The sequence below is a fragment of the Onychomys torridus genome, chromosome 16 (genome assembly GCF_903995425.1).
Source record: "Onychomys torridus chromosome 16, mOncTor1.1, whole genome shotgun sequence".
Classification (NCBI taxonomy): Eukaryota; Metazoa; Chordata; class Mammalia; order Rodentia; family Cricetidae; genus Onychomys; species Onychomys torridus.
The window spans coordinates 30,684,574-30,709,204 of NC_050458.1; the positions used below are offsets into that span (position 1 = coordinate 30,684,574).

At 38.6% G+C, this 24,631-nt stretch overlaps 1 protein-coding gene across 3 annotated transcripts in view; it reads right to left on the bottom strand.

The window, feature by feature from the left end:
• Positions 1 to 24,631, bottom strand: part of Adcy8 (adenylate cyclase 8) — a 227,500-nt gene that overhangs the window by 164,049 nt on the left and 38,820 nt on the right. For all 3 annotated transcript variants that reach the window (XM_036209023.1, XM_036209022.1, XM_036209021.1), the window contains exon 2: positions 11,185 to 11,334. In XM_036209023.1, the coding sequence (XP_036064916.1) occupies positions 11,185 to 11,334 (150 nt within the window). The remainder of the gene's footprint in view (positions 1 to 11,184; positions 11,335 to 24,631) is intronic.

Here is a 24,631-nt window from a genome sequence, read left to right on the forward strand (position 1 = left end):
CTTGTGAGTAACCCCAATAAACTCATTACTCCAAGTTAGACTTATATGGAATCATTTCTTTGTTGTGCTGTTGATATGCTATCTATGGTAAATAGATGTTTGCTCATATTTCAGGAGGAAAAGTAACATAGTCCTTTGTCATTAGCAGAATGTTGAAGACCTATAATAACGTTGCTCACCCTACAATCAGGAAAGGTTCTCAGTGGCCACAATTCTGTGTGTGATGTGTTCTCCCAGCAAACTGTGTGGTAGTTACTCATCCTAAGTCTGGTCAATTATATTTCGGTTCCAATACTTTCAGATTGACTGAGGAATATTGTTTCCATTTTAGACTCTTTAGATTGAAGTAGATGTAAATGTGAGGCACTGTCTTTTCCCACAATGGGATGTGAATAACAGAGAAACTTATTTGGAAAGAAGGAGAGAAAAAAGAAGGTACAGGGGAAAGGGAACTCTCTAGATTTTCTGGCTCTTGATTTTCTGATTCTGGGCCCTTAATTCTTTCTCCCTCTAGTATTCACATATTTGTAGAAGTTGCTGTGGTGGAGAAATACAAAGCTCTCTGTGAATCAAGGAGTTTGCCATTTAAGAGTGGAGATGTAAGATACGCTACATATAATTATGAGACTAAGTTGGAAAGTGTCAATCTTACAGAACTCCAGTTTACTCTAAAAATTCTATTGAAAACATCATCTTTAAAAAAAATTTTCAGGGACGTAACTGAGTGCTTGACTCACAGTATGTGCTTTATGATGTACTAATCTAACTGGATAGTAACAATACATGAGTTAATATTATGAAATTTCTAAAGGGGGATCAAAGATAAGGGATGGAATTTTGTCAGGGGTTGATAAGATGGCTCAGTTGGTAAAGTGTCTGTCATGCAAGCATGAGGATTGAGTTGGGATCACATAAAAAAGCTGACCATAAGGCAGATTTCTGAAGTTCATTGGCCAGCCAGCCTCAGTAAATCAGTGAGCTTTTGGTTCAGTGAGAGACACTGTCACAAAATAAACAAACAAATAAATAAAATAAAGCCAGAGAGTGATTGGGGAAGACACCCAACATTGACTTTGTGCCTACACACACACACACACACACACACACACACACACACACACACACACACACACACACTTCCCCACTCAGTTTCATGTGCTGTCAATACTCATAAGTGTTTGGTGGAGTTTAGATAACATAGATTTCAACTATTTCTTCCATCACAAGAAATTGCAGAATGCAACATATTGGGGAAAGGATGGTGATTGAAATAACCTTTTACTTTTGTCTCTGAAAATGTACAAACAATGGAGATGATGAACAAAATTTAACTATGCAGAGCAGATTGTTGCTAGAGTGGGATGGTCATGAATATGTTTCTGGCAGCATGTTGATGCCATTTCTGTAAAGGAATATAGAATCTGAAGGGGGACCAATAGAACAAGAGTTGACCAACATTCTTTTTTTTAAATTTATTTTTATTAGTGAATTGATTAGTTAATTTTTCCCAGCTCAGTCACAGTTTCCCCTCCCTCTTCTCCTCTTGGTCCCTTCCCCCAACCTCCCCTCTCCCCTCCCCATCTACTCCTTCTCCTTTCTCTTCAGAAAAAGGCACTGAACCTCCAACTAGAGAGCTTGCACGGGACTGACCTAGGCCCTCTGCACATATGTGACAGTATATATCTTGGTCTTTTTGTAGGACTCCTAATAGTGGGATCAGAGGCTGTTTCTGACTTTGTTACCTACATTTGAGACCCTTTCCTCCTACTAGGTTGCCTTGTCCAGTCTCAATAGGAGAAGAGGTGCCTAATGTTCCTGAAACTTGATTACCATGGCTAGCTGATGTGCATGGGAGGCCTGCACTTTTTGACTGACATTATTTTTTTACTTCTTTTTTAAAATTACTTTTTAAAAATAATTAAAATTATTATTAAGAAATTTTCTTTTTGGTTTACATACAAACCACAGATCCCCCCCCTCTTCCCTCTTCCCACCCCCAGTCTTCCCCCACAACCATCCTCCATCCCAAGTCAAGGTCTCCCATGGGGAGTCAGCAGAGCCTGGCATACTCAGCTGAGGCAGGTCCAAGCCCCTCTCCCCTGTGCAAAGGCTATGCAAGGTGTCACACTCTAGGCACTGGTCCACCCATGCACCCATGCACCAGGGACAGATCATGATCCCCCTGCCTGGGGCCCCACAAACAGTTCAAGCTAAACAACTGTCTCCCATATCCAGAGGGCCTAGTCCTGTATCTTGCTCTGTAGACCAGGCTGGCCTTGAACTCACAGAGATCCACCTGGCTCTTCTTCTTCCTTCCGAGTGCTGAGATTAAAGGTGTGTGCCACCACAGTCAGGCTTGACTAACATTCTTAACAGTAAAGGTTAGACTGGGCTCTTGTTTTTGGAGGATAAGGACCTGAGTAATTACACGACAAGAGGAAAGCATGTCATAAGTCTTCTCATTCATCTATTAATAGATGAAACAATACTTGGGAAACAGTTAGTAGAGGCCACACTACATGTCTATTAACTCTTGTTTTTCTTGGTCTGTGTTTTCCCTCTTTTTGAAACTGTTCCATTTCAATAAATCCATCCCATAGAAAAAATATAAGGAGGGATCCATAAGACTGTAGAAAGAAATTAAAGTCATAAGGAGATGAACAAATAGAACTTTGATGAAGGTCACAAAGCTGGGTTCAGAGGGAGTCTTTGTGGAGGGATAACAGTTGAACTGAGCACTCAAGAATGTATGAGGCTAGGGGTGGAAAGAAAGTCACACCAGGTAAGAAGACAATCACAAAGAACAAGTGTAGGAAGGGTGGAGAATATGCAGGAAACAGTGAATGAGAATAAAGAATATGAGATATGCTAACAGATGAGACTGAACTTGATGGGTGGTTTAAGGAAGGGATTACAAGGGATTGAGAACAGCAGAAACATGACTGGACAGCAGGAAGATCCAGTGGATTTTATACTATAATAAGATCTCTTCACCTGGAGAAGAATAAATATTTTGAGACTCTCCCACTTTTAAGCCAGCCTTAATTCTTTCCTATTATTCACCTAGAACCTGTGCCTTTAAAAATATCCTAGGCACTAGGAGGCAGAAACTTGGATCAAACTAAGCTACTCAGAACTCAGGGAGGAACCCAACTTTGTTTTTCAGTCTATTGTCTAAACCTCTAGTTCATACCACTATTGTCTAACAAAGATGATAAAGGCAAACAGAGCTGTTTTAATACAGTAAAAACAGCTGCTGCATTTAAAAATAATCTCCTGCTGCTGTGACATATGGTATCATCAGAAACTTTATTCCAGTGTCCCTGGAGCTTCTGAGACACCTCGAAATGCCATGATTACCATAAAGAGGTTTATGCAAGTCTCAAAGCTGAAAGGAAAACAATTAATTCATTTTAATATTTAAAATAAATATGGGCCATTGGGATCATTTGGGAGGAGAAATGGATTACGAAAACTACAATAATTAGAATCTAACTCCCCAAAGAGAGATGTTCCAAGATGTAACTTTCAGATGGAAAATTCCCCTAGCTGGTCTGTTAAAGATGTGATTCAGTCTGTCCCAGCTTTTCCTAAATTGGATAAGAATGCTTCTTACCCAATTGCTAGCTTCAGTCGGGATGATTATTTATGATTGGCACAGGCTTCCTTTCTTTTACACAGGACCAATTTTTTATAATAACACCTGTAGAAGAGCAAGAGAGAGCTAAAGTTCAAGTTCAATATTATTCAATTGAATGAATATTAATAAAAAATGCTAGGTAAGTGTCAGAATATCAGATGAATGAGATATAGAAACTGCTTTTACACTAATCTGTGGTGGTCATGAAATAAGAGATATATAGAGGAGGGAGTAATAAGAAATGTTCCCCATAGGCTCAGGCATTTGAACATATAGTCCCTAGTAAGTGGTGCTGTTTGGGAAGATTACTGTTCCTTTAGGAGAGGAAGCCTTGCTGGAGGAACTACAACACTGGGTTGGGGCTTTGAGAATGTATATCTTTGCCCCACTTCCTGTTCACGCTATCTCTCTGCTTCCTGTGTATAGATAGAATGTCATCAGCCAGTTTCTTGCTCCTGCCACCTTGCCTTCCCTACCATGATGTACTCTCTCCCTCTGGAACTATAAGATCTTTACTTCTCTGTGGTGGTTTGAATAAACATGGTCCCTTATAGGATCATATGGAGTGAAACTATTTGAAAGGATGAAGACATGTGGCCTTGTTTGAGTAGATGTGGTCTTGTTGGAGAAAGTATGACACTAGGGTAGACTTTGGGTTTCAAATGCTCAAACTGCACACCCACCCCCGCTGCTTGCTGATCCAGATGTAGAATACTCAGCTACCTCTCCAGCACCAAGTCTTCCTGCATGCTGCCATGATTCCCACCATGATGATAGAGGACTAAACTTCAGAAACTGTAAGGCAGCCCCAATTAAATGTTTTCCTTTATAAGGGTTGTGTGGTCGTGATATCTCTTTATAGCAATAGAACATTGCCTAAGACAGACATTCTCTAAGCTGCTTCTGTTGGGGTTTTATCACAGCAATGTAAAAGTAACTAGAACAGTGAGTTAATGCCATAAAGTATGATGCAGTTTGTAAGAGAGTTAACATTCATAGCATCATAGAGTTATGAGAAAAGTTTTACAGCCCAACTTAGGAGGTAAGAACAAGTCTCATGGAGGCAAGGATGTCAGTACAGTAGAGTAGAAATGTATTGCAAGGGAGGTGGGCTTTGGGGGCTGAAAGAACTACATGCCAGAGCTGGGGATATAGTTAATTTGGGAGAGTTCTTTTCTAGCATGTACAAATCCTTGAGCCCAATCCCTAGCACTATCTAAACTGCATATATGGGTGCATTCCTATAATTACAGCATTTTTGGAGGTGGTTACAGGATGCTCATTAATTATGTTTGTCTACATCAAGAGTTTCAGGCCTACCTGGGGCACTTGAGATCTTATCTTGATGGAGAGAGAGAGGGTTGAGGAAGGAGGGCAAGCTTCCTTGCTCATGGGTATTTGGGGCAGTATGAGAAGGTAATGGATGAGAAAGAACCTTGGAAGAGAAGATGGACCCAAACCCAAAAGGCACAAAAGGGCTATGTATGGGATTAGCTTAATATCTTGCAGATAACAGATTGAAGATGGTCACTGGAGAGTCATCCTATAGAGATAAGTGACAACAATGTCATTATCACCATAGAGTCCTCTCTAATATGCATAGAACATTTAGTTTGCCTTGGGCTAAGATATCCCTCCCTCAGAGGAGGGAATAATCACTGTGTTCATCTGCACACATACACAATGCCAAGGTTTCCAAATGGGAGAAGATTGCCTGAATTCTTATAGTCAGATTGCGTCAGAAGTGGGATCAGAACTCAAATATTCTAGACACTAAAAAGTTTTTTCTTAACATCCACTCTTCACTAGCTCTGAACCAGGGTACGATTCTGGGTTCAAGTAGAGATTGAAGAAGGAAAAATTGGAGAGCAAGAGATAAGAAGATCAGGATACACCATGGTACTTATAGTTTATGATAACAATTTTCAAAAAGAAAGAGGAGAAGAAGGAGGAAAAGGAAGAAGGTGAGGAAGAAGGTAAAAGGAAGAGGAAGAAGTGGGAAAGATGACAAAGTTTTGTCTTCCAACAGAAGAGGGACCAGTATCTTTTCAACTTTAGCTGCCTATTATATAAATTACAGCTGTCAGCATTTGGGACCACTCAATAGTTTCTGTCTGATGTTCTGCCATTTCCTCTGAGAGAGAAAATGAGATATTGTAAACTTGTCACATTCAGGAAGCTTGTTTAAAATCTAGTGTTTGACCTCCAGAAATGTGCATGCAATTTCAGGTTCTCCAATGATAAAACCTACTTCTCAGGACTTCAGGCATCTTATTATGGGATGGTAATCACCAAGAAAAACTTTTCATGTTTCAAAAGTATTGTTTGGAAAAACAATTAGTAACTACCATTAAATATTGAGAGCATTTCATATCTATAGTCATATTCCACAATGGTTTTAGGGCACTTCTTCATGGTATATATAAAGGAATGAGCCATGAAACATATTTCAGGGTCTCATAGTTTTCCCTAACAAATAATAGGTAAGATTGAGATCCAATGTAGCATGCTATGACAGTGCTCTGTAATAATTTTGTGCGTTCTGTATATAAAGCATGTCAAGAAATGACCAGTTCATAGTTAATACTTAGGAGATTGTATTTTTCAATTTTTGGTTATTTCAGAAATCACTTTATTTGGAAATAAAGCATTTTATTTATCTCTCTGCATACTGTATAATTTCCATTATCATTTACATACAAAATAAATATAAGGTATTCATGTGCAACTATTCTTTATCAAGTTCTCTGCATTCCAGGATAAACATACTTTCTAATCTCTTTTCTCTTTTTAATTATATTTTAATTAAGATAGAATTAATTAATATTCTCTTTTATTCCCTCTCTCCAGCTTGTCCCACATACCCTCTTTCTAAACCCTCCAGGCACTCCCAATCTCAAATTGGTTACTTATCATTATATACATATATAACATAGATATAGTTATACACACTTGTATATGCTATATATAAACATCACATGTGTACATATATGTGCTGGCTAGTTTTATGTCAACTTGATACAAGCTGGAGTCACTGCAAAGAGTGAACTTCACTGGAAAAAATGTCTCCATAAGATCTGGCTGAAAGGCAGTTTCTTAATTAGTGAGGGATGGGGGAGGGCCTAGCCCTTTGTTGGTGGTTCCATCCCTGAGCTAGTGGTCCTGGGTTCTATAAGAAAGCAGGTTGAGCAATCCAGGGAAGCAAGCCCATAAACAACACCTCCCTAGGTTCTCTGAATCAGCTCCTGCCTCTAGGTTCCTGACCTGTTTGAGTTCCTGTCCTGGCTTTCTTTAGTGATGGACTATAATGTGGAAGTGTAAGCCAAATAAACTCTTTCCTCCCCAACTTGCTTTTGGTCATGGTATTTCATTTCAGCAATAGAAACCCCAACTAAGCCAATATGGATGCACAAATATATTAATACAATCTGCTGAATCTGTTTTATTTTGGTTGTTGTGTTTCTGTGTATGTGGTTTCAGGACTGTCTACTTGGTATTTTCAGTGAATGGAAAGCAGCAGTGTTCCACCAAAGAAGTACACAACTTCCTGGAGGGAATCAGACAAAACCTAGTACCAAACATTCAACAGATTATCTACCAATATCCTCAGTAACTTAAATAACTGAAGTTCTAGCACTCTCGAGTTCCTGTCTGGAGTGACCAAGAAGTCTTACTTGATTGACTCTCTAAACTATGGATGAGTGCCTATACAGATGTCAAGGTGAATGAAGAATCATGAGAATATTTATAGGTGACACCTATAAACTGTGTTCTCTTTCAAGGTATTTTGTGTGTTTTGACCAGGATAGGGTACTTGTCATTTCTTCACTGTGCTGAATCTTATCCATGGGTCAGTTTGGACAGTGTTTCTTTTTAGGGAGTTCTCTATATGCTTGTAGTTTATCTGTGACCCACCACTACTGACACAAGTATATTTGGAGATATCTGTCTCCTTCCTTATCCAATAAACTGTGAGTCCCGGGGCTGATGGCTGGCTGCCATTATGTTCTTAATGCTCAGCTGAACCCTCCCCATTATAACCCATCCACACCAAATAAGTCAGCTTGTGAATGAGCAAATAAGTCAGCTACATACTCCCTTTGTGTCCTACTACAAGATAAAGCCAATACTTGAAAAGTTCCACCAAACAGAATCATTTATGTTCAACCTAGCTTTTTCAGCTTTGACGTTTAGTTGCAAAAAGTACTGTTAGGATCCTTAGGGATATTATCCAGATAGCATTTGCCATCTGTTATTTAGGCTTTTCTGGTACCTCCTTTGCATTGTAGAGAATTATGAACCATTACAGTATTATAATTATCTCTAAGAGGTAAATGAGGATGTATTTGTCAGTGACACATAATATTTTGAAAAATACAGAAGAAGTGTAATGATGATGAGGTCTAGCTGCCGTGTACTTAAGGTGAGCCTCCATTCTCCCTAACCCCCAGCTAAATAGCTCTACCTTATTTCAAATGAGACAGGCCAATTCATAATGTTTTCCCAAATGAGTCCTCTTGGGACTGAGCTGAATTGGCTGAGTCACATAAATAATTATACAAAATAACACTAATGGAAACTCTTCAGTGACTTGCAAAGGCATTGCACACAATATTTCAAATTGTTAAGGAGGCTTTTCAGGCAGGATATTATTGTATCCTTGCTATGGATGAAGAAAAGAAGATTCAGATTATACTCAGCTCACTAAAATAGTAACCAGAGAAAGTTTTCAAATCCAGGACATTCTCATTCAAAAGCCTGTGTGTTTTCTGCTGAACTCCTTTGCCCCTCTACCACAAAGGATGTTCCCATGGATAATGGAAACCTGCAGCAGACCCAATGTCAGTGAGAAGTCACTTTGGCACTGAATGATACAGTGTCAGTTATCTTAGATACTGGAAGAAGGCGGTAGCAACATGCAAAGGCTATTTGATCATATCTGTGAGCATGGGTCTTTAAGATTACAGAATATTTTAATTCTTACAAAAAAAATCTACTAAGTGATAGTTTTTCTTGACTCTTGTCCATGAAACCAACAAGAATTTTATATTGTCATGCAAATATAATGCTGAAAAGATACTACTGATGAATGCATATGTACCCTAAGGATGAGAACTTAGTAGTGTAGACAGCTCCACTAGGAAGCAGTAGACTACGGCACAAACTCTACTGGTCTTTGGACTATTTGCATCTGGAGAGTTTGCACTGTCATCTTGACACATTTCTTCTTCCTTCTATCAAATAAAAATATAAGCTAAGGAGCTAGAAAGATGGATTGGCAGTTGAAAGAGATTTTACTACATAGTCATTAAGACTAGAGTTTGGATTCTGGCCCTCATATAAGAAGCTAGAAAAACTCTGAGGATCAGAGACAGGTTGCTCTGGGACTTGATGAGTTCCAGAGTAGTCAAGAAAATTTCAAGTCCTAGGTTCAGAGAAAGACTATGCTTCAAAAGGTGTAATTGGAGAGTAATAGAGGAGGACACCTGACATCCTTCTTCTATTCTCAATGTACACACACAGATAGGAACATCTTCCCCCTTACACACACACACACACACACACACACACACACACACACACACACATATATATATATATTCACACACACAAATTAAAAAGGTTAATTATGATTAGAAGTGGCAGTAGAAGAATCTCTGTAGCAAGTTAGATAGCTGTATTATAGTGATAATCAGACATTTGGAACTGAAGAACAGGAAAAGAAAAAAACCTTAAGGTTGTGAAGGCACAACTGTCATTGTCTCCAGTATTTCATAAACATTGCAAAGAGCATGCTGAATGACTCATGCTGGAACCTCAGCATGCTTCTTGTTGTGATAGACCAACTGAACAACTGAAAAAATTATTAGCATGGTGAGGTGTTTTGTTTGTTTGTTTGTTTTTTTTTTAAGTTGTCACATGTCCCATAGAAAGAGTGACGTATTTATCTGGCAACAGTTCTGCTTTACAGAGGAACATAATATACACTCCTGGAGATCTCTATTGTACAAAGTGCTTTCCTTTTGGGAAATATTTTCTCTAACTGATCCTCAGAGCTATCCAGAGAACCTATAGTACAGCTTCTAAGGAGGTTTTGCGATTGTTTTAGGCATTAACTAAGAAGTTTCCTTTCTGATTTCCCTAACACTGATGCAGAATCTATAGGATCAGTGCTGTCTTCTGTGCTGGGAGTATTGGCCTGGATGGTTAGACACAACTTGTCTACCACATCCATTATAGCACAGACCTAGGTTCCTTTATTTTACCAAACTCATGCCTAAAAAATGCAGAATCTTCTATTTCCCCCTCACAGCTACAGTGTAATGTCTCAACCCATTAAGTGAAGGCTTAGGATGTGTTTGTTACAGTGTACACATATCTGGAAGAAGAAGAAGAAGGAGGAGGAGGAGGAGAAGGAGAAGGAGAAAAGGAGGAGGAGGAGGAGAAGGAGGAGGAGAAAAGAAGAAGAAGAAGAAGAAGAAGAAGAAGAAGAAGAAGAAGAAGAAGAAGAAGAACCCACTATGGTACAGCTAATATGTCCACTATGCATACAACTCCCAGTAACATGTGTATTTAGGAGCCTGTACGTTGGTTCTAGAGCTGGTTTTCAGTACTCTCTTAATATTTTCCTCTAACAATTGCTTTCAAAAGCAGTAGAATGTATGCAGTTTTCACATCTGAATATCTGTAACAGGAGTAAATCTTAATCTTTTGAAAAAGCATATCTCATCCTAGAAAAACATATCATTTGCTACAAGCTATTTTTTTCAGTTCCATAAATCTTCCCAATCAGTATGTCTAAGATTCTTCTTTATTTCAATATTTTTATAACAGAAACTTATTTCTGCAATCTTCTAACCCCATCTACATGTCTTTAGTCTGAGTCTGGCTTCAGGTTCATTGAATTTAGTCTGTGTAATATCCCTCCCAAAAACTAGGGTGAAGTATGGACAATTTGACAAATATCAGGGTCTTATATGAGTTTATAGTTTTTGTTTGTTTATTTGTTTGTTGATACAACATTTCTCTATGTTACCCTGGGTGTCCTAGAACCAGAGCTGCAGACCAGGCTGGCCTCGAACTCACAGAGATGTGCCTGTCTCTGCCTGTTCCCCCCCCCCCCCCCGCCAAGTGCTAGGATTAAAAGCATGAGCCACCACTGCCTGGCTATGAGTTTATAGTTTAAATTCCAAGTAGTGAAAAAATTATCTGAAATAATAATTTATAGTTTTAAGAAAGAAGGTTGATATGAGGGTGCCAGTGATTTCTAAGAATGATTGCCTTGGTCTCAAATAGTGGTGTCAGTTATTAGGGTGGTATTTAGTATGTTTATTTATTTATTGTAGGAAACAATTAATGTGGAGGATAAGAACAACCTACTTTGACTCAAAGTCTAATATGAGCATTTTAGATCTGGGATCCCATGGCTGAGATTTGAAGAGAACACTTGAAAAGCAGGATGCATTTGGAAGGAAGACAGATTCCTGGGATAAGATAGAAAGACTGTCTTGGTGACATCTGAGACACAATCTTGCATTTGGTACCTGTCTTTGGTTCTCTGTCTCAAGGCGTAGCCTGGCCTCCACACACCTCCGTGTCTCCAGGAAGGCCTGGCGCTGGGCGCGGTCTGACAGGTAACTGATGAAGATCCCAGCTGTGTTCATGCACATGAATAGCACCACCTGGGCCAGTACCTGTGAGACAATTCCAAACATCCTGGTTAGATGAGTCAAACAGCAAAGATGAAGATGAGTAAATATTTTAGGAGGAATCTCTTTCAGTAACCTAAATGTCTTGTGCCACATTGGTTGAATGAAACTTTTCATTCTGATCTGGAATCAAAAGTCACTTTTCAGACAGACCTTTCTTGGCAACTCTCCCTAATTAAAAAAAAAAAAAAAAAAACTGCTGGTTTTGTCCTCAAGTCTAAGCCTGAACCTTCATTAGAAACTTGAGATAAGAAAGGCTATGAGGTTCTACACTTCACCTCACCTTCCTCCATCATTAACTGCAATGTTGGGTCTTTAATAGGCTAGGGATAGATGGAGTTAAGGAATCAAAAAGGATCAGCATACATCACTAATGGTGAAGGTACTATGTTTTGATGGTACTGCAAAGCATGCATTTACGATTAGTAGGTGTGCATATTTTTAATACTGCTCTAAGTTTCTCTTTGACAGAGTCATGACTAGTCACCAACTCAAGGAAAAAAAAAAAACCAAACACAACCCATAATGCCTAACATAAGGAGAGAATCCCTAAAAGGAGGCAGATATGGTGTCTCATGTCTATAATCCCAGCACTCAAAGGGTTAAGGTTGAAGAATTGCTGTAAGTGAACTTTCCTTTGGGCTACCAGCTCACAAATAAGGACATGGAGACTTACTATAAATTATGAAAGCTCAGCTTATCACTTACGCTTGTTCCTAACCAGCTCTTATAACTTAAATTAACCCATTTCTATTAATCTACATTACAACTTTCCTTCATTCTGTATGTTCAACTCCCTCCATGCCTCATTGGCATCTCCCCCGCATCTAGATTCCTCCTCCTTTTCCTTTCTCTCCCAGGAAATCCTGTTTTTACCTTCTGCTTAGCTATTGTCCATTCAGCTTTTTATTGCACCAATCACAGCAATACATTTTCACATAGTATAAAAATATCCTACAACAGATTGCTACAAGTTTGAGGTTAGCCTGGGCTACTCTTTGAGACTATATCTCAAAATAAAAATAAATGAATAAATTCTTAAATGAAGAGAACCTAAAATTTGGGGTGTTGGTAAAGAATGGATCTGGAGTTTGGGGAATGCTAAGTAAGTACTCTATCACTGAATTACTTTCTCAGTCCCTAAAATTATTGTATAAACTTTTTTCCCCGAATGACACATGCATATGGTAGATAAAAACTGGTTTAACTGGGGATTAAGGATCAGAACTGAGATTGGAACTACAGACCAAGAGTCAAAGATTTTCATTTGATTTCCACCAAGTCAAACATTTATGAGGATGAAACCAAATGAAAACCACCAGTTCCAGAAAATGATAAGCTTACCTAGATTCACAATTTCCCAAACATAATATAAAGTTATATAGCATTGAAGGAGATGTATATCCTTCTCCAGAGAAAAGATGATCAACAGAGACACCCATTCTGACTTGAGCCAGATATCAGAATTAGCAGTCAAAATTCATCATACAGTGATTTTAACTGCTCAGGTAATGACAAGGGTGAGTATGCTAGCAATCAATGAAAAGACAAGAAATAAGCAGAGAAACAGAAAACCCAGGCTCACATCAGCACACCCATAAAAATTCTAGTCCTAAAATTAAAACATTCACTGAGTGATGTTAAAGCAGCACATAGAAAAGATAAGCATCAGTAGAAAATGCCCATTGTGAGGAAAAAGATTTTTAAAGGCTTTAATAATATGTGTGACAATATTAAAAATTCTAACATACCTATAACTTAGATTGTCATAGGGGAAGGAGAAAGAGAACATGGCAGAAAAGTTGTTTAAAGAACCAAAGTTTTTACTGATTTTCATGAAAGCAGTTTCAGATTCAAGAAACTCAGTAAGGTCCACATAGGCTAAATGTGAACAAAATTTCATGTACACATGGAAGCCCAATTGCTAAAAGCCAAAAACAATCTTGTAAACAGTCATAGGACAAAATTAGACATTTGGGATCTACTTTCCAGTAGCAGACCTATTTCTAGATTAAATATGAAGAAGTAATCCATGTTATTGATGAGAAGTTCCTAAATATACCTACACCAAAATTCTGAAATTTACAACAAAATAAAGTTAGTTGTGTTGCATAGATAATAGTTTGTTTTTTGTAAAGTATTACAAGGGATAAATAGGATCATTATATAACAGGAAAATGTTCAATGTACCAGGAAAAGCAAAAACTCATAAATTTTAACACAATAATAATATAGTCTCAAAATATATAATGCAAAATATGGTAAAATATGTGAAATTATTTCTAGATCAACATCAGAGGGATGTATTTCCAGCAGTTATTATTATTTTGGGGGGTTTTTTGAGACAGGGTTTCTATGTGTAGCTTTGTGCCTTTTCTGGAACTCACTCTGTAGCCCAGGCTGGCCTTGAACTCACAGAAATCTGTCTGCCTCTGCCTTCTAAGTGCTGGTATTAAAGACATGTGCCACCACCAGCTGGCTCTATTTCCAGTAGTTATTATATTAAAAAAATGAAAAAGCAAGAAAAAATTCTTCCAATTAGTGAATATTTCTTTCAATTAAATGAAGTTCAGCATCTAACAATTAGATAGTTGAAATTATTCATAGAGAAATACTAAAAAATATAAACACATCTTAAGACAAGACCAGATGCTATTTAGCTTCTTCAGATTTTAAAAACTTCCATCAAACAAACATAATGAACGACTACTGTGGTGCTTTGAATGAGAATGTACTCCCACAACCTCAGATATTTGAATCTGTTTTCCCCATTTCATGGCCCTGTTTGGGTAGACTATGAAGGTATGGCCTCTCTAGAGGAAATATGTCACTGGGAGTGGGCTTTGAGGTTTCAAAAGCCTTGTGCCATTCCTATGTCACTCTCTATGCTTCCTGCTTTTGACTGAAGATGTGATCCCTCAACTCTTAGCATTCAGCTCCAGCTGCCACGTCTGCCACCTGTTGCTATGCCATCTCCACTACTACGGACCCTAACCTTCTGGAACCATAAATCAGATGAGCCCTGGTGTTTTATCACAGCAACAGAAAAATAACCAACATCCCTATGATGGCATCAAGTTACCAAGCAATGCACAAAAGAACCATCGTAAAATACCATGTGCTTAGAAATTAATAAAATTTTAAAAATCCAAAAAATTCATTGATCTAAGAATCCATCATAATCTTCTAATGGAAAATGATGGCTGGAGAACCATGAAAATACCACAGAACAGAACTTAGGAGTTTTAAACAAGAAAAGGTTGAAGATGAATATGCTGGCCACTAAACATAAAGAATTATCAAAATCATACTAAACCAAATAAAACAAAATGAGCCCCAGGATAAACCCAAAGTATATATAAGGAAAAAAGCAATACAATAGGAATGAAACAAGCAATGAAATAAAACATAAAGTTAAAGGGCCACTAAACTTGACTGTTTCTTTTCTGCTGAGGACAGTAAAACAGAAACACTTCTTTGCAAGCTGAGCAAAGAGAAAAAGTACAAAAGAGCAGTATTAAGAATTAGAAAATCAGGATATTAAAGGCTTTGATGAATTTAATAAATAGTAATGCTAATTATGGATTTTAATGTGAGTAAGATCTCAAATACAATTAAGATGTTTCTGAAAGTGCATTGTTTCTGAAGTTGACTCAAAAAGAGAGGGAAAAAATTTAAATATGTATAACCATAATTAAAAATCTTTCCACAAGGGAGACAACAAACCCCAATAGCTTCAACAGATAACTATAAAACAATTGTGAGATAAATAATCTAAATATTCTATCTCTTCCAATCAATAGAAAGTAGAGAATGCTCCCCAACTCAGTTTATGAGGCTGTCTTATTTGCGACAGAGCTGGCATTGAACTTGCAATTCTCCTGCCTTAGTCTCTGGAGTGCTTGGATTCTAGATGTATGTCACAATGTCTTCCTTGGACTAGCATAATGTTGATATGCTGAATACAATACATCTGGTTAATTTTGTTCATAATCACGAGGAGGTGACTTTTTAGACATAACAATAACTAATAATAGAAGCCATAAATGTATAGAAAAGATAAGTTGATTAGGCTGAGTTTTTTTCCTAAGAATTTGTGGGTAATTTAATATTTTTGAGTCAATTAATATGATTTACCATATATACACATATACATAAAATATCCCATTATATAAAAAGCATGAGTAAACTCAATAGTTTTCTTATCAATAAAATTCTCAGAACAGAAACCAACTTTCCTAACCACATTGTAGAATATTAAAGTCAACAGAAACATAAACACTTGAAGCAATACAGCACTCAATGGTAAAAGGTTGAAAGCATTTGCTTAAAGGTTTGTAAATCAGTTATTACTACATTTAACTGCACATTATAATTATAGTTATCACTATAATACTATTCCCAAGTCCTGACCACTTCAACAAGAAACAAACAAAGGAACAGGAATTCCTTAAGTTTATTGAGTTATTTGCAAAGGAAGAGTATTAGAAGAATCATGCTATGGTTATTTTCAGATGTGATGACTATGTGTGTGAAAAATCCCAAAGTCTCTAGAGTAAAATAATTAGATGAGGAAGAGTTAAGCAAGGATTCCAAGTCAAAATAAAATTGATTGCATTCCTATGCTGTGGGACAATCTTTTTGTACAGTGTGAATATGTATTACTCTCATTGGTTAATAAAGAGCTGACTGGCCAATAGCTGAGCAGGTAGAGGTTAGGTGGGACTTGTGGACAAGAAGAGAACATGGGGAAGAAGGAGGGTGGAGAGAAGCAACTTGAACATGCCATGCTGAAAAAGGTACCACCATGTGACTGAACATAGATAAGAAGTATGGGCTAATTTAAGTTGTAAGAGCTTCTTGGTAACAAGGCAAAGTTATAGGTTGATCATTTATAACTAATATTAAGTCTCTGTGCATTTACTGGGGAGTCCTGACAAAAAACTCCACCTACATGCCTATCCACTCATGAACCTATAACACGGAAAATGAAGAGCTTCAGTGCATTGGATGAGCATCCATTAGTCAAGACTGATACTTGTATAGTGATACTCAATTCCAGAGTAGGTATGGACCAAGTTATATAAACAATTATTTTTCTTCCTTTTTAAAATACATATATGTGTGGTAGGTGTATACATGTACACATGTCTTTTTACATGCATAATGTGTGAATGTGCATGCACATGCATTCATATACACAGGGAGACACTAGTTGACAATAAGAATCTTCTTTGATCACACTCCACATTATTCTTTCAAGGCATAGCCTTTCCCTGAAGCCACAGCTACCTGATATGGCTAGTCTGGCTGGCCAGCTTGTGCCTTGGATACCTTGTCTGTGTTCTCAGTGAAGCATTTATTGGTAGGCCACTATACTTACCTGGCATCTACATGGATTCTGATATTCCCTAAGGTTTTCTTCTTTTGGGGACTTTTGAAAGTTGTTCCCTTTGCCTATGGGTGCCTCTCATGAGACTTCTTGTCTTGCTGATTTATTTTACCACTCATTTCTACTTTTATTATAGTTTTCCCAGAGATGTTCCCTAATCACTTTATCATAGTCAGATTTCCCTGACATTTGTGATTCTTACAGCTTATGTGTTCATCATTAATTATAATTACATACTTATTTGCTTGGCTGATGTTTATAAGCCACAATGGATTTTTTACTTCTACACATACAGACATGATAGTTTCTCATCTTGACTGATACCCACTGCCTTGCACAGTAGATAACTACTCAACAATGAGTCTATGAATTGCTCTGCATTTCGTATATGCTAAGTATTTGATGAATGGCCACATGAATTAATGAATACCTTTCTTATGTACCACTAATCATCGTTTACAAGATATGGGTTAAGGATGATCTTGCAGTAATGGTGATAAAGTAAAGACATCAAACAATATCCCTAACAAATGTTAATTTAGCAAATGTGTTAGACAGTGAGTGAATGCAGACAAGATCAGAATGAGCCATTTCAGTAAAGGAAAGCTATCACTAGCTATATAAATACTGCTCAACTTGCTTTACAGTTTTAAAAATATTACACTAAATATGGCATATGCAATTCTCATGAAAGAGTTTATGAATATCAAATACATTTTTCTACAAAACTGACTGCAGTGGGAATTGACTAAGAGTAACAAATAGTACCAAAAGAGGTACTCAAATGAAAATAGAAAAATTAAAGTACATGATAGAGAAATACATGATCAAAATTATACCAGGTTTGCATATGATATGCATAAGTCAAAATGGAAAAATGTTTCTAGAAGAATAAATGGTCAATGACTGGGGGAAAATTGATCAACATAGTCCTCTATTTTTATGTGACAAAATAAATGCCAACAAGTTTGAGTTAAGTGTGAAATGAGACTTGAGACTGGGAAAATAAGATAGATAGAAACATTGTTTAGTAAAGGAAAACACACACTGAGAAGAATTGAGTCTAGACACAAGCCATCCTCCACAGGCCCTCAGTGTCTGGACTTCACTGACCTCATAAATAATTTTATTATCAAGTAATCTAATCTATCTCATGCTATCTAATAAGAATCTAAGAATATCTAAATCATTCAATTATTATTATGCTACTATGATAAGGTAAATGCTGCTTTCTAGTGACAATAGCATTTGGGGTTTCAAGGAGTTAGCACTCTCTTGGGTTTGCTGTGTATTGTGATCTGTCCAACTACATAGTTCAACCTGGGCCCCTACTGTCTTACTGTATCTTTAAAACACCTCTTACTCAGAGCTAATATGCCAAGCATTAGATGTTGAAGAAATACCATGAATCAGTATTTTATCTTACTCTTAGATATGTCTAAACTTTACTAACCTATATTAATGTATCCATTCAAGACTATTTACGGAGCAAGTTCTATGAAAGTGAAAAAGTTTTCCTTTTCTTTTTCTCACATGTATCAATGTGTGGTATGGGTTAGTGTATGCTTGCCTGTGTGTGGATACATGTGGGTATGTGCACTTGCATTTGTATGGTGTGGGGACTTGGGTTAACTTTGAGTCTTTCTTGATCATTTTCCACTTATTTATTGAAGCAGGGTATCTCACTCGAACCCAGGGCTTGCTGATAAGGATATGGTTAACTCTGCTCTCCATCTGCTTCTGGGATCTTCTATCTGTCTCTGAAATGCTGGAATTACAGGGGTGGGCTACCAGATCCACCTAACATTTATGTAGACTCTGGGGGTCTGAACTCTGGTCCTCAGTTTAACCACAGAGATGGCTCAGGTCTGACATAGCTTTATAAACTAGTGCAAAGAGAATACAGCCCATTCTAGAAGCAGGACACAGTTAACAAGAAAACCAAAGAATAATACATGGTGGTCGCAGTGCTTGTCATGATAAAAAAAATTACAGTATCATGAAGAGGATATTGAAGTTGCTAACTTCTGGGAAGTTAGAGACATTTCTACATTAAGCAAACATTTGAGAGTCAGTGAGATTGCTGAGTGGTTAAAGGCACTTGCATCCAAGCCTGACACCCTGAGTTTGATACCCAGGAATCACAGGGTGGAAGGAGAGCACCATCTCCAAGAAGTTGTCCTCTGACCTCCATGTGCACATCATAGCAGGCACTTGCCCCCTGTCAATAACTAGATAGATAGATAGATAGATAGATAGATAGATAGAAAGATAGATAGATAGATAGATAGGTAGAAAGAAAGAAAGATAGATAGATAGATAGATAGATAGATAGACAGATAGATAGAAAGATAGATAGATAGGTAGAAAGAAAGAAAGATAGATAGATTGATAGATAGATAGATAGATAGATAGATAGATAGATAAGGGGTATTTGAACAAAGGAAAAATTAAAAGCTGGTTATGAAAATGAGATGCTAGGGAAGAGCAGTCTAAGAAGGAGGAACGGAATTGCAAAGGCTCTGAGAAATAGAATCCCATTATCTAGTACACTGTAGATGGATCAGAGGGGAAACTTGGGGAACACTCTTTGAGGTGAGCTCTGAAAGGTCATAAAATGACAGAACATCTGGGGATAGGCAGGCTAATACCAATGGCCTTTCTCTCCTAGGGGTTGGACCATCTGAGAGTTCTGACCAGTAAGAGATGTGGCTTATTTTGTATGCTCAAGGTCACAATGCCTAGGAATAGATTGCTCTGTAGAAGGATGGAGCCAGAGAGACAAGCAAGATGTATCTTTCAAAAGCTTCATTGAGGAGTGATTTGGGGCTTTGACTTGGGTAAGTATGGGGGATAACTACAGATTATTGAAATGTGACTAGATATTTTATATATTTCAAAAGAAAAAAAACCAGGTCTTTTTGTGGATTATGAGAAAATTGAAAGAGAAAAATGTGATACTAACCATGGTAATTAACCTGACTGGAATCTCCTGGGGAAGTGAAGATGCAGATCTCCTATAGGTGTTACAGCCCTTAATTTGGAAAGCTTCCATGTCCATCTGCAAAGATGATGGCCTTGCAGGTTAGAGAACTGGAATCTATTTTCTGAGAACTAACCGAAAATTAGGTCAACAGATTTCTAGTCTCCTTTGCATATATGCTCACCAGCTTTCTTAGAGTCTGAATCCCCTGGGGGTAGAGACTGTGTCCACTGAGGCTCCATGTCTTAACCCTGGGCCTATCATACCCAAACTCTATAAGCATGTATCACATCTTATACACTTGTATGAGAAGATACAGTCGCCCAGCTTTTTTGGTCTAGTTTTGTTGTCAGTGGGAATAGGAAAGCAATTACTTTGATGTAAAAAGCCCTCCATAAATTCATCCAAATATGGAACCCCTTTAAGAAGTTTACTCTTCCAACCACAGGGACTGGAAATAATCTCCAGGAATCTGGGTGCCCCACATCTTTCCTGGGGTGGCAGCCACAGTGTAGGCTGTTCATAAGACACTCACAGAATCATCTCCACCACTTGATTTAAGAAGTTGTCATTCCAGAAAAATCCACTGCCGTCCAGTGTCAAATGGGTACTCGTTCCAGCCTCATCCTCTAGGGTTGAGAAGAAAAGGAACAGTCCAGGGGCTTCTCAGACTTCTCTGCCCGCTGCCCTCAAACATGGTGTTTGCTGGTATCCTGCATTTTCGTTGCAATAGACACTGTACACAGGACATCTCCAGGGTCTGCATCTGAGTTCTTAAGGCTGGAGTCCTGTTTTATTCACAGCAGATTGGAAACTATTCCCTGTAAGAGTTCTGTGTGTGTGAAAAGAATAGCACAAAGTAGGTGATAGCCGAGTTTGGCCCCAGTGTTGGCTTTACTTTAAAGCATTAGAAATAGAGTAATAGAAAGACATGTGGCAAACTGGTATTAATGAACTGGCTTTGGGGTGTTTTGTAATATTTTCTTTTATGGATTTTGTACCATCATTTGTCCTTAGGAGATATACTAGGACAAATGTTTCTTAAAATTCTGGATGTTGCACAAACTGCAAGTAAAAGACTTAATTATAGCTAATATAACATACTTCAAATTCATGTTAAATATAGAGCATTTTGCCAAGTTTTTTCCATATATGTTTCATCTCAGTAATGATTCTATGTGGCATAGGAAGGAACTTAAGTGCAGAAAGGCTAAATAGCTTGCCTAAAGTTAAACAGTCTTGCCATTGCAGGAATTCTGACTTAGGGATCCAAGAAAAACCTGGCTAGGACCTAAAGGAGATTCAGTGGAACTGGAGTTCAGTCAGGAGACTAGGGGACAATTTCTTTTTTTTTTTTTTAAACTTTTTAAAAATTATATCTGTATTTTAATTTTACCCAACAGCCATGGGTTCCCCTGTCCTCCCCGCTCCCACACACTCCCCACCTTCCCCCCATCCCCTCCCCTCCATTCCCATCTCCTCCAGGGCCAAGACTCCCCTGGGGATTCATTTAAACCTGGTGGATTCAGTACAGGCAGGTCCAGTCCCCTCCTTCCAGGCTGAGCAAAGTGTCCCTGTGTAAGCTCAAGGTTCCAAACAGCCAGCTCATGCACTAAGGACAGGTCCTGGTCCCACAGCCTGGATGCCTCCCAAACAGTTTAAGCTATTCAATTGTCTCACTTATCCAGAGTGCCCGATCCAGCTGGGGGCTCCACAGCCTTTGGTTCATAATTCATGTACTTCCATTTGTTTGGATATTTGTCCCCGTGCCTCTCCAATTTTGGTCTCAACAATTCACATTCTTACAGTCCCTCCTCTTTCTCGACAATTGGACTCCTGGAGCTCCACCTGGGGCCTGGCCGAGGATCTCTGCATCCACTCCATCAGTTATTGGATGAGAGTTCCAGCATAACCATTAGGGTATTTGGCCATCTGATCACCAGACTAGGTCAGATCAGGCTTTCTCTCGACCATTGCCAGCAGTCTACAGTGGATATATCATTGTGGACTTCTGGGGACCCCTCTAGCACTCTGCCTATTCCTGTTCTCATGTGGTCATCATTTATCATGGTCTGTTATTCCTTGTTCTCCCTTTCTATTCTTGATCCAGCTGGGATCTCCTGCTCCCCTAAGCTTTCTTTCCCTCAAATCTTGCCCTTCATTACTCCCACTGTCTTCCAGGTTGTTCATGTAGATCTCATCCATTTCTCTGTCACTTGGTGATCCCTGTGTCTTTCCTAGGGTCCCATTATCTAGGTAGCCTCCCTGGAGTTGTGTAGCAGTCTAGTCATCTTTGTTTTACATCTAATGTTCTCCTATGAGTGAGTACATACCATGTTTGTCCTTCTGAGTCTGGGTTACCTCACTCAGGATGATTTTTCTAGATCCATCCATTTGCCTGCAAACCTCATAAAGTCGTTGTTTTCTCTGCTGAGTAGTACTCCATTGTGTATATGTACCATATTTTCTTTATCCATTCTTCAGTTGAAGGGCATCTAGGTTGTTTCCAGGTTCTGGCTATTACAAACAATGCTGATATGAACATAGCTGAGCAAATGCCCTTGTGGTATGATTGAGCATTCCTTGGGTATATGCCCAAGAGCACTACAGCTGGGTCTTGGGGGAGATGGATTCCCAATTTTCTAAGGATGCGCCATATTGATTTCTAAAGTGTCTGTACAAGGTTGCATTCCCACCAGCAGTGTAGGAGAGTTCCCCTTGCTCCACATCCTCTTCAGCATAAGCTGTCTTCTGTGTTTTTGATCTTAGCCATTCTGACAGGTGTAAGGTGGTATCTCAGAGTTGTTTTGATTTGCATTTCCCAGATAATTAGGGATGTCTTTCAGCCATTTGAACTTCCTCTGTGGAGAATTCTCTGTTTAGTTCTATAGCCCATTTCTTAATTGGACTGTTGGGCATTTTGATGTCTAATTTCTTGAGTTCTTTATATATTCTGGATATCAACCCTCTTTCAGATGTGGGGTTGGTAAAGACCTTTTCCCTTCTGTAGGCTGTCACTTTTTCTTGTTGACCATATCCTTTGCTCTACAAAAGCTTCTCAGTTTCAACAGGTCCCATTGATTGATTGTTTCTCTCAGTGTCTGTGCTACTGGTGTTATATTTAGAAAGTGATCTCTGGTGCCAATGGTTCAAGACTACTTCCTACTTTCTCTTCTGTCAGGTTCAGAGTAACTGGATTTATGTTGAGGTCTTTGATCTACTTGGACTTAAATTTTGTGCATGGTGACAGATATGGATCTATTTGCAGCCTTCTACACATTGACATCCAGTTATGCCTGCACCATTTGTTGAAGATGCTTTCTTTTTTCCACTGTACATTTTTGGCTTCTTTGTCAAAAATTATATGTTCATAGGTGTGCGGGTTAATGTCAGGGTTTTCAATTCGATTCCATTGGTCTGGTTAATGTCAGGGTCTTCACTTCAATTCCATTGATCCACATGTCGGTTTTTATGCCAGTACCAAGCTGTTTTTATTACAGTAGCTCTATAGTAGAGCTTGAGGTCGGGGATTGTGATGCCTCCAGAGGTTGTTTTATTGTACAGGATTCTTTTGGCTATCCTGGGTTTTTGTTTTTCCATATATATGAAGTTGAGTATTATTCTTTCCAGATCTGTGAAGAATTGTGTTGGTAATTTGATGGGGATTGCGTTGAATCTGTAGATTGCTTTTGGTAAAATATAGGGGACAATTTCTTAGCTAAATAAATGCTAGACAATACTTTACTAACCACTGCAAAATAGCTATGTGAGCAATAGAGATAATTGGTGCGTAGATTCATGTGAGTGAACCCAGTTGGGACCACTCACTATAGCATCTTTTGGCTGTGGTCATGTACTAGAAATCATTCAACATGCTCTGTATGTTAGAATGTATGTGGCTCTCCTTATAGCCCATATATGGCAAGCAATAAGACAAACATTTGGTAAATGTCAGGGTTGAGCTTCAAGGTTTAATCATTTACCTGAGATAATGAAGGGGGTGAGTGACAGAGGTGAGGATTGAGTCCTAGTGATTAGGAACACAGCCTGAACCTATAACTCTGGTGCTCTGCCACCCATTCAAGGGCCCCCCCAGCCTTCACATAGAAAAGGTCCACTCCATCAACACACTGAGATCAGTGTCCTCAGGTCACACTGTACCATTCATGTGCTCATTTTTGTAACCCATTCTTGGGTGTGTGTGCATGTGTACATGAGTGTATTTGTGTGCAAGTGTGTGTGGGAGAGTGTTCATATGCATGTGTGGGGAAATCAAACTTAGTTCCTCATATGCAAACTGAACTACCATACTAGCCCTGTGGCTCAACTCTTAAGGCTGTAAAAAAAAAAAAAAAAAAAGTGAAGGAGCTCTGGGAGAGGTTCATGCTGTACAGTCCAGAAGAAAGAACTGATATCCAAGTGGCTCTAAGAAATTAGAAATAAGCTGTTGAAGGCAGGGAAAAGGTCTGTGAGCCTGCCTGAGGATTAGCTATGTTTCATTTCAGATATTCTTGCAGCATTTCAGGGTGAACTAAGCCCTGTGCCTGTCAGAAGTTTCATTTTTATCTCTTCTCCTCCTCTCAAAAACATCCCCAGGAGCATCATATCAACTACATTTAAAGGTAAATTGAGGCTTTGAGGACAGCTGGCTCATAGGTAAACAGCTCAGGAAATCTGGGAGCCATGGTCACCACCTGGATTCTCTAGCTACAGACTTGTAACCTTTGCAAGCCACAGCATGCTTTCACACATCACTGTGGGAACAGATGTCCACATCCAGTCCTTGCTGCTAATGGACTCCAGTCCTCATGGAGACGTTCACTGGAACATTACCAGAGACACATCGGGCAGAGGCAGTGCTACAGAAGGAGAATATGAAGTTTGGGTAGGGGTACATGAAGGAGGAC